The sequence below is a fragment of the Meriones unguiculatus genome, chromosome 9, assembly GCF_030254825.1.
Source record: "Meriones unguiculatus strain TT.TT164.6M chromosome 9, Bangor_MerUng_6.1, whole genome shotgun sequence".
Lineage (NCBI taxonomy): Eukaryota > Metazoa > Chordata > Mammalia > Rodentia > Muridae > Meriones > Meriones unguiculatus.
Window position 1 is genome coordinate 118,040,314 of NC_083357.1, and position 14,580 is coordinate 118,054,893.

At 48.3% G+C, this 14,580-nt stretch overlaps 1 protein-coding gene across 5 annotated transcripts in view; it reads left to right on the forward strand.

The window, feature by feature from the left end:
• Ubac2 (UBA domain containing 2) overlaps nucleotides 1–14,580 on the forward strand; it is a 144,857-nt gene that overhangs the window by 15,738 nt on the left and 114,539 nt on the right. For all 5 annotated transcript variants that reach the window (XM_060391651.1, XM_060391653.1, XM_060391652.1 and 2 more), the window contains exons 2-3: nucleotides 12,079–12,206; nucleotides 14,399–14,518. In XM_060391651.1, the coding sequence (XP_060247634.1) occupies nucleotides 12,079–12,206; nucleotides 14,399–14,518 (248 nt within the window). The remainder of the gene's footprint in view (nucleotides 1–12,078; nucleotides 12,207–14,398; nucleotides 14,519–14,580) is intronic.

Below are 14,580 nucleotides of genomic sequence, written 5' to 3' on the forward strand. Positions count from 1 at the left end.
GAACACTCAGGCAGAGCTCAGCCTCGAGGCCCGCCTCTCCCGGCACTTCCGTTGTGTATTTGTGTCCCCGCGCTGGGAGGCCGCCTGGCCTCGCTCTGCTGAGCCGTTGTAGAGGCTCCATTTGGTCTCTCTCCTCTCTGTTGCTGTTACCTATTTTGATATTACTGCTTTACACACAAGGAAGCTTTTGTTTGAAACCCTACTTCGACTCTCCTGGGTCTGTGTCTAGGAGTGGAATTGATGAGTCATGTGGCTGTTCTATGCTTGACTTGTTGTGGATCAAAGTTTGACCTTAAAGTGTAAGATAGTAAATACATAAAGTATGTTTTCTTGATAAATATTAGGAAAATTGTTTTTTGTAGTCAGGCAGAACTGGGTCCCTTTACTCTCAAGTTGTGACCTGGCCCAGTCACTGAATCTTCCAAGCCTGCTTGTTCACCAGAAGTCTGAGCACTGAGCTCCCGCTCAGGTCATGACTCAAGAGACACGGGAAGGCTCTCTGTGAGTGACTGTGTGTGGGGTAGTCCACCGGGAGACATGGGAAGGCTCTCTGTGAGTGACTGTGTGTGGGGTAGTCCACCGGGAGACATGGGAAGGCTCTCCTGAGCACTGTGTGTGGGGTAGTCCGCCGGAAATGGAGCTGTGGTCATTGCTTTGTGGGGTTAGGGACGCAGCCACCTGAGCCTCGGTGCTGTCAGCCAGCACAGATAATAGTGGTGCACTTCGGCCCTATCTCTGTCTCTGTTACGTTTAGATTAATGTGTTGCCTGCTCCGTCAGTTCATAGCATTCCTGTCTTCAAAGGTAAAGAGATGCCTGTTAGAGAATCCACTTTAGTTTTTGGTTTTTAGAGACAGGGTTTCTCTAGCCCTGGCTGTCCTCTGTTAGCCCTGACTCACTTTGTAGACCAGGCTGACCTCGAACTCACAGAGATCCTCCTGCCTCTGCCTCCCAAGTGCTGGGATCACAGGCATGTGCCACCACGCCAAGATGAGAAACAACTTTTAATTTTCATTTGTTTACTACGTGGGCTCCTACATGCAAACTTCCTGACTCTGTTCTCCGTTCTAGGAAGTTTACTAGTGACTTTGCCGGAACTCTGAGCTTGAGGGTGTGATGACCTTTTTTCTGAATAAGTAACTAGTTAAAAATTTCTGTTAAAACAGATTATTTAAAAAACCAAAATATCTCATGAATAGACCATGATTGCCATTGTGAATACATCTTTTTATGTACTATCTTTTTGTGTACTATTTTTTAAAAGTGTTGTATGATAATGGCACTAACACTATTTTTAGGACCATTTTTCTAAGGCATGAAATATTTTTTAAATAATGTATTTATTTGTATTTTATGTACATTGGTGTTTTGACTGCATCTATGTCTGTGTGAGGGTGTTAGATTCCTTTCAGGAGTTAAAAACTGTTGTGAGCTGCCATGTGGGTGCTGGGAATTGAACCCAGGCTCTCCTGTCCTCCAAGCTTTCCCCTTCCCTTTAATCCCTCCACCCCCCTTTCCTCTCCCCCAGAAAAGGAGAGCCCCCTCTCTAGCACATCAAGTCACATCAGGACTGAGCACATCCTCATCCCGAGGCCAGGCAAGGCAGCCCTGCCAGGGGGAAGTGATCCAAAAGCAGGCAACAGAGTCCATGCTAGAAACAGCCCCCCATTCACCGCGCACCCTATATGAAGACCAAGCCACCCATCGGCCACATATGTGTAGGGGCCTAGGTCCAGGTCATGCATGTTCCCTAGTTGATGTCTCTCTCTGAAAGCCCCCATGGGACTGGGTTAGTTGCCTCTGTTGGTCTTCTTGTGAGGTTCCTGTCCTCTCCAGGTCCTTCCATCTTTCCCCCAACACTTCCACAGGAGCCCCTGAGCTCTACCCCATGCTTGACTATAAGTCTGAGGATCTGTTTCAATCAGCTGCTGGCTGGAGCCTCCCAGAGGACAGTCAAGTTAGGCTCCTGTCTGCAAGCACAGCAGAGCATCATTATTAGTGTCAGGGTCAGGGGCTGGTTCTCCACCCTGGGGTGGGTCTCAGGTTGGGCCAATCATTGGTTGGACTTTCCCTCAATCTCTGTTCCCCTTCATCCCAGCACTCGTAGGAAAGGGACATTTTGGATCACGGGTTTTGCCGGTGGGTTGTAGTTCCCCTCCTTCCGCTAGTCCTGGCTAGGAGGTGGTCACTTCAGTCTCCATGAACCCTCCCCTTAGGAGTCTCAGCTAGAATCACACCCTTATCCTCCCAGGAGCCTACCCTGTCCTAGGCCTCCAGCTTGACAAAGAGATGTCCCCCCTTCTTGTTCCCAGCCCTCTCACCTCCCACCCCTGTTCTCCCCACATCTGACCTCCACCCTTGTTCCCCTCCCCATTCCACCTCCTGTCCAGTTTCCCTCTCTTCGTCCACTTCTGCTGTCTATTCTGTTTCCCCCTGTGAGAGACAATCTGGCACCTCCCGTTGGCCCTCCTTATTACTTAGCGTCTTTGGGTCTGTGGATTGTAGAATGTCTATGCTGTACTATAGGTCTAATATCTGCTTATAAGTGAGTACACACCATGTGCCTTTTTCTGGGTCTGAGGTTGCCTCACTCAGGGTGATCTTTTTTAGTTCCCACCATTTGCCTGCAAATTTCATGATTTTTGTTTTTAATAGCTGAGTAGTATTCTGTTGTGTAAATGTAACACAATTTCTATACCCATTCTTCCACTGAGGGACATCTCAGTTGTTTCCAGATTCTGTCCATTACAAATAAAGCTGCCATGAACATGGTTGAGCAAATGTCCTTGTTGTGTACTTGAGCCTCTTTTGGATATATGCCTAGGAGTGCTATAGCTGGATCTTGAGGAAGCGCTATTCCTATTGTCTGAGAAAGGCCAGATTGGTTTCCAAAGTGGTTGTACAAGTTTACATTTCCACCAGCAATGGAGGAGGGTTCCCCTTTCTCCAATCCTCTCCAGCATGTATTATCGCTTGAGTTTTTTTTATCTTAGCCATTTTGATGGGTGTAAGATAGAGTCTTAGAGCTGTTTTGACTTGTGTATCTCTGATGACTAAGGACGTTGAGCATTTCTTTAAGTGCGTCTCAGCCATTCATTCGATAGTCCTCTGAGAATTCTGTTTCACTCTGTACCCCAACTTTTAATTGGCTTATTTGTTTCGTTGATGTTAACTTTCTTGAATTCTTTGTTTATTTTGGATATTAGCCCTCTGTCTAATGCAGGGTTGGTGGAGATCTTTGCCCCATTTGGTAGAGGCTGTCATTTTTTTGATGATGGTGTCATTTGCTTTACAGAAACTTCTCAGTTTTATAAGGTTCCATTTATTGAGTGTTGCTTTTAGAGCCTGAGCTGTTGGTGTTCTGTTCAAGAAGTTGTCCCCGGTGCCAACTGAGTTCCAGGCTCTTCCCCACTTTTTCTTCTAATAGATTTAGTGTGTCTGGTTTTATGTTGAGGTCTTTGATCCACTCAGACTTTAGTTTTGTGCAGGCTGATAAGTATGGATCGATTTGCATTTTTCTACATGTAGACACCCAGTTAGACCAGCACCATTTGTTGAAGATGTTGTCTTTTTTCCATTGAATGGTTTTGGCTTCTTGGTTGAAAACAGGTATCCGTGGAAGTTTGAGTTTATTTCTGGGTCTTCAGTTAGGTTCTATTGATTGACCTGCCTGTTTCTGTGCCAGTACCATGCAGTCTTTATAACTATCGCTCTGTAGTGCAGCTTGAGATCAGGGTTGCTGATACTACCAGAGGTTCTCTTATTGTATAGAATTGGTTTGGCTATCCTGGGCCTTGTATTTTTCCATATGAAGTTAGTGGCTTACATCTGTAAAGAATTGTGTTGGAATTTTGATGGGAAATGCATTGAATCTGTAGATTGCTTTTGGTAAGATGGCCGTGTTTATATTAATACTACCTATCCATGAGCATAGGAGGTCTTTCCATCTTCTAAAATCTTCTTCAGTTTCTTTCTTCAAAGAGTTGAAGTACTTGTCATACAGGTCTTTCACTTGCTTGGTTAGAATTACACCAAGATATTTTATGTTATTTGTTGCTATTGTAAAGAGTATTGTTTCTCTAATTTCTTTCTCAGTCCTTTTCTCGCTTGTATAAACGAGGGCTCCTGACCTTTTTGAGTTAATTTTCTATCCAGACAGTTTGCTGAAGGTGTTTATCAGTGGCAGGAGTTCTCTGGTAGAATCTTGGGGGTCACTTATGTATACTGTCATATCATCTGCAAGTAGCAATACTCTGACTTCTCTTCCAATTTGTATCTCCTTGATTTCCTTTAGTTATCTTCTTGTTCTAGCTAGAACTATATTGAAGAGATATGGTGAGAGTGGGCAGCCCTTTCTTGTCCTCATTTTAGCAGGAATGCTTTAAGATTCTTGATGTTTGCTCTTGGCTTGCTGTATATTGCCTTTATTGTGTTTAGGTATGTGCCTTGAATCCCTGATCTCTCAAGAATTTAAACATGAAAGGGTGTTAAATTTTTTCACAGGGCTTTTCAGCATCTAATGAGATGATCATGTGGGTTTTTTTCTTTCAGTTTCTTTATATGGAATTACGCTGATGGATTTTTGTATGTTGAACCATCCCTGCATTCTTGGGATGAAGCCTACTTGATCCTGGTGGTTGATATTTTTGATATGTTCCTGGATTTGATTTGCAAGTACTTTATTTTATTTTTTGTCAATGTTCATAAGGGAGATTGGCCTGAATTTCTGTTGTTGTTGTTGTTGTTGCGTCTTTGTGTGGTTTAGGTATCAGGGTGACTGTGGCCTCATAAAATGAGTTTGGCAATGTTCCTTCTGTTTCTATTTTTTTGTGGAATAGTTTGAGGAGTATTGGTATTAGCTCTTCTTTGAAAGACTGGTAGAATTCTTGCTAAAATCATCTGGCCCAGGGCTCTTTTTGGTTGGGAGGCTTTTGATGACTTCTATTTCCTTGGGGTTATAGGTTTATTTAATTGTTAACCTGATCTTGATTTAACTTTGATAAGTGATATCTATCAAGAGAATGATTTATTTCATTTAAGTTTTCCAATTTTGTGGCGTACAGATTTTTGAAGTACGATCTAATGGTTCTTTGGATTTGCTCTGTTCCTGTTGTTTCATTTCTGATTTTATTTATTTGGATACTCTTCCTCTGTCTTTTGGCTCAGGGTTTCTCTATCTTGTTGATTTTCTCAAAAAACAAAAACAAAAACAAAACAGCTCTCGGTTTTGTAGATTCTCTTTATTCTCTTTGTTTTTATCTTATTGATTTTAGCCGTGAGTTTGATTATTTCCTCTTGGGTGTGTTTGCTTCATTTTTTTTCTAGAGCTTTTAGGTGAACTGTTAAGTTGCTAGTGTAAGCTTTCACTGCTTTCTTCCTGAAGGCACTTAGTGCTATGAACTTTCTCCTTAGCACTGCTTTCATTGTGTCCCATAGGTTTGAGTATGTTGTGCCTTCATTTTCATTGAATTCTAGGAAGTCTTTAATCTCTTTCTCTATTTCCTTCCTGACTCAGTTGTCATTAAGTAGAGAGTTGTTCAGTTTCCATGAGTCTGTAGGCATTCTGTTGTTGCTGAAGTCCATCTTTAATCCATGGTGGTCTGATAGAATTCAAATTGTTATTTCAATTTTCTTGTATCTGTTGAGACTTGCTTTGTGTCCAAGGATGTGGTCAATTTTGGAGAAGTTTCCATGAGGTGCTGAGAACAAGGTATATTCTTTTGTGTTTGGATGGAATGGTCTGTAGATATCTGCTAGGTCCAATTGACTCATAACGTCTGTTAGTTTTGTTATTTTTCTCTGTAGTTTCCGTCTCAACGATTTGTCCATTGGTGAGAGAGGTGTATTGAAGTCTCCCACTATTAATGTATGGGGCTCAATGTGTGATGTACATTTTAGTAATGTTTCTTTTATAAATGTGGGTGGCCTTGCGTTTGGGGCATACATGTTTAGACCTGAGTTGTCATCTTGGTTGCTTTTTCCTTTGATGAGTGTGAGGTGTCCTTCCCCATCTTTTTTGATTAATTTTGGTTGAAAGTCTATTTTATTGGATACTAGATGGCTACTCCAGCTTGCTACTTGTGTCCATTTGCTTGGAAAACCCTTTTCCAGCCCTTTATTCTGAGGTAAGGTCTATCATTAGTGCTGAGGTGTGTTTCTTGTCTGCAACAGAATGATGGGTCCTGTTTGTGCATCCATTCTGTTAACCTGTGTCTTTTTATTGGGGGTTGAGGCCATTGATGTTGAGAGATATTAATGACCAGTTGTTGTTACTTCCTGTTACCTTGATGTTGGTGGTGGTAGAGTGTGTGTGCATGGGGTTACTCGTTTCCTGTGTTTTTCTGGGTAGTTAGCCTCCTTGGGTTAGAGTTTTCCTTCTAGTATCTTTTGTAGGGCTGGGTTTGTAGTTAGGTACTGTTTAAACTTGGTTTTGTCATGGAATATCTTGTTTTCTCCATCTATGGTGATTGAAAGTTTTGCTGGGTATAATAGTCTGAATTTACATCTGTGCTCTCTTAGTGTCTGCATGACATCTGTCCAGGCCCTTCTGGCTTTCATAGTCTCTGTTGAGAAGTCAGATGTGATTCTGATAGGTTTGCCTTTATATGTGACTTGATTTTTTTTTCCCCATGCGGCTTTTAATATTCTTTGTTCTGTACATTTACTGTTTTGATTATTATTATGCTTCTTGTATGTTTATAGGTATTTCTTTAGGTCGGGGAAGTTTTCTTCTATGATTTTGTTGAAAATATTTTCTGGGGCTTAGAGTTTGGAGTCTTCTTTTATTCCTAGTATTCTTAGGTTTGGTCTTTTCATATTATCTCAGACTTTCTTGGATGTTTTGTGTCAGGAATTTTTTAGATTTAACATTTTCTTGGACTGATGTATCGATTTCTTCAAAATATCTTCTACACCTGAGATTCTCTTCCATCTCTTGTATTCTGTTATTGATGCTTGTGTCTGTAGTTCCTGTTCTCTTTCTTATGTTTTCCATCTCCAGTATTGTCTTGGATTGTGTTTTCCTTGTTCTGTTTCCATTTTTAGGTCCTGGACGATTTTATTCATTTTCTTCTCTCATTTGATTGTATTTTCTTGTATTTCTTTAAGGGATTTGCTCAGTTCCTTCACCTGTTTGATTGTTTTTTCTGTGTTTCTTTAAGGGATTTATTTAATTCCTTCACCTGTTTGGTTGTGTTTTCCTGCAGTTCTTTAAGGTATTTTTTTTTAAGGCCTCTATCATTTTCATAACTGCAGATTTAAGATCGTTTTCTTGTCCTTCTGGTGTGATCTTATTCTCAGAGCTTGCTGTGGTGGGGTAGCTGGGTTTTGGTGGTGTCATATGGCCTTGGGCTTTGTTGTTGGTGTTCTTGAGCTGTCCTCTAGCCGTTTGGTTGACTCTGGTATTAGCTGGCCTGGTGGTCTCTGATGGTGATAGGTCTCTGGGGTTGTAGGTAGAGCTCATGGTCCCAGATGTTCTCAGTCCTCTGGTTTTCCTGCTGCTCCCTGATCCCTGCTGGTCTCCAGTTCCTCAAATCTGCTGCTCCTTGGGCCGTGCTAGTCTAGGGGCCATAGACCGGGTGGGTCCCGGGGGATGGCTCAGGCCAGGGAACTCTCCAGGACTCTTTTTGCTCTCAGAACTGTAACTGTCTCATTAAGCAATTCCATAGCGCCAACTGCTTTTGTTCCCACCATTTACTTTCTGATTTTATGAGTTTCACTGTTCTAGATACCTCATATAAAGAGAGTCATGGGATGTTTGTCTTCTGAGGCTTATTTCACTTATGCAGTGTCCTCACCTTCATTGATATGTAACACGGGTCAGAATTCCTTTCCCGTTCATGGTTGAGTTAAATCGTGTTGTGGATATGTGGCAGTTTGTTTCTGTCTGGTTATTCATCAGTGGACAACTGCATAAGAGCCTGTTCTCGTCAGGGCCCTTGTTCTCGTCCAAGCTCTGGTTCTCCTCAGAGCCCTGGTTCTCCTCAGAGCCCTGGTTCTCCTCAGAGCCCTGGTTCTCAGAGCCCTGGTTCTCCTCAGAGTCCTTGTTCTCCTCAGAGCCCTTGTTTGCCTCAGAGCTCCTGTTCTTAGAGCTCTTTTTTCTCCTCAGAGCCCTGGTTCTCCTCAGAGCTCTTAGTCTCAGAGCCCTTGTTCTCAGAGCCCTTCCATCTAACATCTAACTGCCTTTGGGAACCTTGGCTGAGAACCGTGAGCATGCCACACTCAGCTGCTGTGCTCTAGTGGAAGAGAGGTGGGAACTAATAGCTGTGCCCTTAGAGTTGTGACATGGCAGGCTTCTGGCAGTGTTTCTTTCCGCTGTCCGTCAAGCAGTCACAGGCTGCTGAGCGTAGGTCCACTTTAAGCGCTGTAGAGAACTCAGCGCAGGCGGGTGCTGTTGCAGGCTCCTTGCAGATTCGAGGCTAGCCCGCAGCCCTCTCCTGGCTCCTTTGTTGAGCAGCAGCTTCTTCTCTGGGTCGTCCCAGCGGCCTCCTGACTGGACTCCTGTTCTTGTCTTCCTGGAGTCTTAGTTCCGCTCAGGTGCCCGTGTACCGTGGCTGGCATTCTTCACCCCCCGCAGCCACCTCAGCGGCTGATGCCTGCTCGGCCTCCAGGCTCTGCATGCTGCTCCCGCTGCCCCACCGTGCAGCCCTCCTGCGTGCAGCACCTTTGGCCTCCGGCGCTCCTCTTGCCTGTTGGCTTTTCTTACAGTGTGCTTCCCTCTGACAGATCCCCTTCCCCACACATCTGTAAGGCCCACTTGCCACCCCTGCCCAGATCTTTCTCCCGGCCGCTGTACGGAGTGACACCCGCCTGATCCACTAGAACTCTGCCCCCAGGCACCAAGGCCGAGGGCCAGAGGCCTGGTTCTCAGGAACAAGCCTTGCTCCCCACTGGGAACGCTTGGGTGGAGTGTGCCCTCTGTGATAGCTGGCCACCATCTTGAGCCCTCGTAAAGGAAAAGGCATGAATGGCTGCTAGCTCTATGTGTCTGTGGAGGTGGCATACTTAGGTTTCCTTGGCTCACTCCTGCTGTCACCTGGCAGGGATTAGGAGCTCCTCCTTATGCCTGGAAGCCTGAGGGTAGGAGGAGGGTCACAGCCTCAGGTGTTGCCTGCTCAGAGTGGGACCAGGAGACAGCCAAGGCGCCTCATCCAGCGAGTCAGGGCACAGTGACCTGGGCAGCAGCAGGGAGGAGATGGCATGGAAGGAGGAGGCCAGGCAGCTTTCTAGAGAGCTGCGCTAGAATCGCTGGGCAGAGGGTTGTCCAGTGGCAGGCTTGGGAGCAGGGAATGGCAGCCAAGCTGCAACTTCCCTCTGGTCTCGCTGAGTTGCTCAGGAGGTGACAAGGTCCACATGGCTCTCTGTCACAGGGATAGGTAAACATGGGAGAGGAGCTGCCGTTCTTTCAGGGTGTGCCCGCACCCTGCGAGTGCTCTCTGGTTCTCTCACAGTAATGAAGCAGCCTGGGCTAGGAGAGAAGCTGCTCAGCAGTGGGCCTGCCTGGTAGGGGGCTGTCGCTCTTCGGCCTTTTAGGGGGTGTGGGCAGTGCTGGGATGGGGCCCAAGGCTTAGGCATGCTGGGCAGGGCCTGCCATGGACCCTCATGAATTCTGACTGCAGCTGCGTTCTCATTCCCCAGTCTGCAGGCCAGCAGGGCTGAGACTTCTCTGCTCAGGACAAACTTGGCCAGCCGCGCTCCTAGCTGCGTTCCCAGCCTCAGGGCCCTGTGTCCTGTGAGGCCTGAGGCAGTAGGGCGCCCTAGGCAGTAAGGTGCTCTGGTAGATTTGGGGTCTGACAAGCCTTGCTGAAGAGAGTGTGCAACACTGTGGTAGTTCCGGTGTGGATGGTGCAGAGCCTGACCGGGAAGGAAATGGCTGGCTATTTCTGTGTGCTTGCACACACACTGTAACCACAGCACCAACTGTAAGGGACAAGTCCACCCACAGGGGCCTACGAATAAGATAGTGAGCCTGGAAGGGTGCCCTCAGCGCTGTCCCCATGGCAAGCCGGCCCTGTCCTCTGTCTGAGGCCAGTGCTCTGCCCCTGGCCTGTGGCCTGTAGTGTAAGGCATGTGCACTCCCTTCTGTGCGTCACACCCTTGTGCAGTCAGACCTGAGGGGAGCCCTGCGTGCCACAGTGTGGGGGACAGTGAAACACATCTGTGTGGAAGAGGTCGTGGAGTGGGCAGCAGGGCAGTGGGTCTGGAACAGGAGGGTCCCAACTGGAGGTTTGGGGGGCAGGGAGGAGCTGCAGCCCTTCCTGGGAGGTAGCGGAAGTAGCAGTGCGTGGCCTCATCTGAGGAAAGAGCCACTCGTGAGATACCCTTGTGACCATACAAATGGCTGCATTAGCTGTGACTGTAAAAATGTGTGCATTTTTCATGATTTTTCTCTTTGTTGTTGGGGTTTTTGTTTGTTTGTTTGTTTTTGTTTTTTGAGCCAGGGTTTCTCTGTGTAGCCCTGGATATTCTGGAGTCCGCTCTGTAGACCAGGCTGGCCTCGAACCTGCAGAGATCCTCCTGAATGCTGAGTTAAAGGCGTGTGCCACCACACCAGGGTGGTCTTTATGAGCGTTAAAGTTTTTTCTTCAGGGCTGGTTCAGTGAGTAAAGTACTTGTGTACAAGGTAAAGCTTGAGTTCGGATCCTTGGTACCCGTGAAAAAGTCTGCCGCTGTGACTCCAGGCTGGGGTGGAGAAGGGGTCTGGGGGCTGCTTAGCCCGTTGTTTAGCCCAGGCAGCCAGCTGCAGCTCAGTGAGGTCCTGTGCGACTGGGCGGTACAGGGGGACAGCCTCCGAGTTCGTGTGCGAGTGGGTGTATCTGTGTGTGTGTGTGTGTGTTTGTGTGTGTGTGTGTGTGTGTGGGCGCGCGTGCACGCGCCTGGGAGAGAGTGCCCAAGCTCCAGGTCAGTGAGGTGCTGTGTCACTAAGGTAGGGAGCAATGGGCAGGGCTTACCCTTGCCTCCCACATGTGCATGTGTGGGAAAGGGCACCCTTGCACACATGTGCACATGTATATCACACACCATTTCTTGTTGTTGATATGTATATTTGTTTGTTTGTTTGTTTGTTTTTCAAGACACGGTTTCTTTGTGTAGCTCTGACTGTCTTGGAACCTGCTCTGTGGACCAGGCTGGCCTCAAACTTTCTTAGATTTGCCTGCCTCTGCCTCCCGAGTGCTGGGGCTGAAGGGGCTGCCATGACTAGTGAAATATATATATATATATATATATATATATATATATATATATATTTAACTTTAAAATATCTTTTGGGCTCGTGAGGTGGCTCTGCCACTAAAGGCACTTTTCTCTGCATCTGACGTCGGGGTTCAATCCCTGGCACCCACATTCACAAGTTGTCTTCCAACCCTCACACACACAGCAGCAAATCCTTCTCTTCATAGTTACAAGTGCCTGGGGAATGGAAAGTAGTAAATTAACATTTAATACACGAAGCTTATGGAGAGTGTTGGAGGCTCGAGTTCAGAAGCACTGAGCTCCGTCAGAGTGCTCCAGACAGCATTTCTGAGGACTTGGGGGCTGCTGTTCGTGTGAGTCCGCCTGGGTTCCAGTATTTTCGTTCCTGCTATATCAGTGTCGTGTGTGTGTGTGTGTGTGTGTGTGTGTGTGTGTGTGTTTTCACCGGCAGTCTCGGTGTCTTAGTTCTTGTCACCATGATCATGTGTTGGTTGCCTGTTGCCTCTGTGACAAGTGACCCTGACGGCGCTGGGTCAAGGCAGAGGTCCCAAGAGCCCTCACGGAAAGCCTGAGCTGGCTCACCCTGGTCGCATGGAGAAGGTCAGGAGGCCATGGCAGGCAGCAGTGCTGGCCCAACACGCCTGGCCCCGTGGGCAAGCCTCGGCATGCCTGGACCAGCTCCTGGCGTGTGTGGTGTCCCGTGAGCCCCGAGAGCGAGGCCCCTCCAGAGAGTGTGCCCGCCTGGCTGTCCTTGCTGCTGGCACAGGCCTTGGAGGAGCTCAGTCCAGAGCCGCAGGCCTAGCCTTCGTTCCCGCAGAACAATTAGCCCTGGTGCCGTGGGGCTGTTTGCTTTTTAACGTTCTGAACATGGCTGTCTCCCTCCTAGACAAGGCGCCTCTGTCCAAGAGTCTTCTGCTGGTGCCCGGTGCCCTGTCCCTTCTGCTGGCGCTCCTGCTGCCCCACTGCCAGCGGTTCTTCCTGTACGACCTCCGTGCCGTCAAGAACGACCTCCAGGTAGGCCCCCACACCCCTGGCCTCCGAGAGGAGGGCGCTTTTCTAGACTGGCCTCCTTCCTGTGACTCAGTCGTCCCTCAGAACCCCGCAGGCTTCCAAAATGCTGCCTTAAAGTTCTGCTCTAAGAGCTTTCTTGTATTTTATTATCTCTGCTGTCTCTGTCGCCCACCAGCCTTCCAGCCCCTCTCCCGGCATGCCCTTCTCCCAACCTCAGCTCCTCCTCTTCCTCATCAGCATGACCCTTGTGCACACGGATGTAGGTCACTCTCTGGAGCATGGGCCCATCCATCGGGTCACACCTTTAAAGACAACTGACGCTTCTTCTCTGAAGGGCCTTCAGCTGCCAGTGTCTCCTCGGCGAGGCTAGAGCATTGGCCGGCCTGATCTTGCGTGGCTCTTGCTCAGGCTGCCACAGCGGTGAGTTCCCGAGGGTGACAGCCTGACAAAGTTCCACGACGCTTTGCCGGGCTCCTGGCTCCATGATCTTCCTGTCCCCGCCTTGGCAGTGCTGCCTAAGCCATAGGAGGAAGGGCTGTGAGCAGGTCCCACACTTGGGGCTGAGCACGAGTCAGTAGTGAAGAGTGGATGCTTCTCAGCCCCATGAGTTCGGCTCTGTCGCAGGTGTTGTGGAGAGTGATGCAGGCCAGAGGTGACCTTGAGGATGGCGATGAAGCCCGAGTTACTTAGGACTAGTTGCCAGCTTCATTTGCAGTCAGCCGCTGTCTGGTCCAGACAGTGGAGCTGCATGTACACAGTGCATGGCAGTAATCCCCTGAGTCCTCACCTGTTCCTGGTGATGAAGGGCTGTGACCGGTGTGGATTGGGAGGACTTGGAGTGGCCTGTTAGCCTTCCTGCAGCGACTGGTGTGACCGTGATAATGCGAGTCTGTGCTGGCTTGGAGCTGCATTGTGGTTCTGGTCCTCTGTGCACCCGAGGCCTCTGGCATGGCGCCTGGGATGATGTTTCTGCCTCTGTGGACCTTTTCCTTCGCTTGGCCTCTTGCTGGAGCCTCCTCACCCGGGCTGTCTGACTTCAGGGAATTAGACTGCTCCTGGCCTGTCTTTCGTGATCCTGGGATGGCTGTTGTCGCTGTTTGTGGCAGTGCAGTCCATGCAGAAGCACTGTCAGTAGACAGATGGACAGACACGATGTTGCACGCACAGGCCTTGTGGTATTCACTGAGGAGTGAAAGAGTGAGACTAACGTGTGCCTTGCTGTGAACCCTGGGAATGCTGTTCCCAGGTAGGGAGCAGACGCAGGAGGACAGCTGCAGTGTGACCTACTCATGTTAAACACGAGCACAAAGTTAGGCTGGGGGAGGGCTGGCAGCTTAGTGCTCTGTGGTGCAGCATTTAGGATGATAGCCTAGCGCATACCACTGAACATTCTCAACACCACTGAGGTGTGTACGGAAACACAGTCAACATGGTAAAATTTACCTCAGGTTTCACAGCAGTTCAAAGGAAGCACAGGGTTGCTTTGTTCCGGTAGGAGGGGAGGTGAAATCAGAGCTTTGCAGGTGCCATCAGCACCATTCCAATTTGCAAAATATCAAAGACTCAAAACAGGCCTTTGAGAGGCAGCGCTTTCCTTCTGCAGTTCATTGTTTCTCACCTTGCCGAGATGAATTCAGAGTTTTAAGCTGCTGTTTTATCAGCACGTCCTCAGAGCTGCCATGTATGTGGCTCTTTGGTGATTAAGCTCAGAATTGTAGTTTTGAATTTTACCCAAATTGTCAGTTACAGCTTTGCTTTTGAATTCAGTAGTGTAAAATAAGCATTCGTTAGTCTTTGATTCCAGCTGCTGTGTTTGGGCCTGAGTGTGTCCTGCTAAACACCCCTTTCTTTACCTGACTCCCTTTTGTGTGAGTGTGGTGCTCGTGAGCATGTCCTGGTGCCGCGTGTGGAGCTCAGACAACAGGTCTGTGGGGTCAGTTGTCTCCAGCCACTGAGACGTGGGTCCTAGGGCTTGAACCCGTGGCGTCAGGCTTGGCAGCGGGCGCCCTGGCTGCCGGGGACTGGGTGCAGGCCTTGCTGTTGTCTTAGCAAGACCTTGTGAGAAGCAGAGCCTCCCTGCGGCGGGGGCTGTCTGGGGTGGGCTCGGGCTTGGCGTGTGCAGTGGCCGCGGGGAGCCCGAGCGCAGGCGGTGGGCTGGGCAGGCTCCCTCACTGCCCTGTTCTGACCCTCTGTAGGTTTGGAGGCTGATATGCGGAAGGATAATTTGCCTGGACTTGAAGGACACCTTCTGCAGTAGTCTTCTGATTTACAACTTCAGAATATTTGAGAGAAGATACGGGAGCAGGAAGTTTGCAGTAAGTCATCCACGGTGGAGCGTTTCCGCTGCAGCTCCAGATGAAGTGGCTGTCTGTGCTCC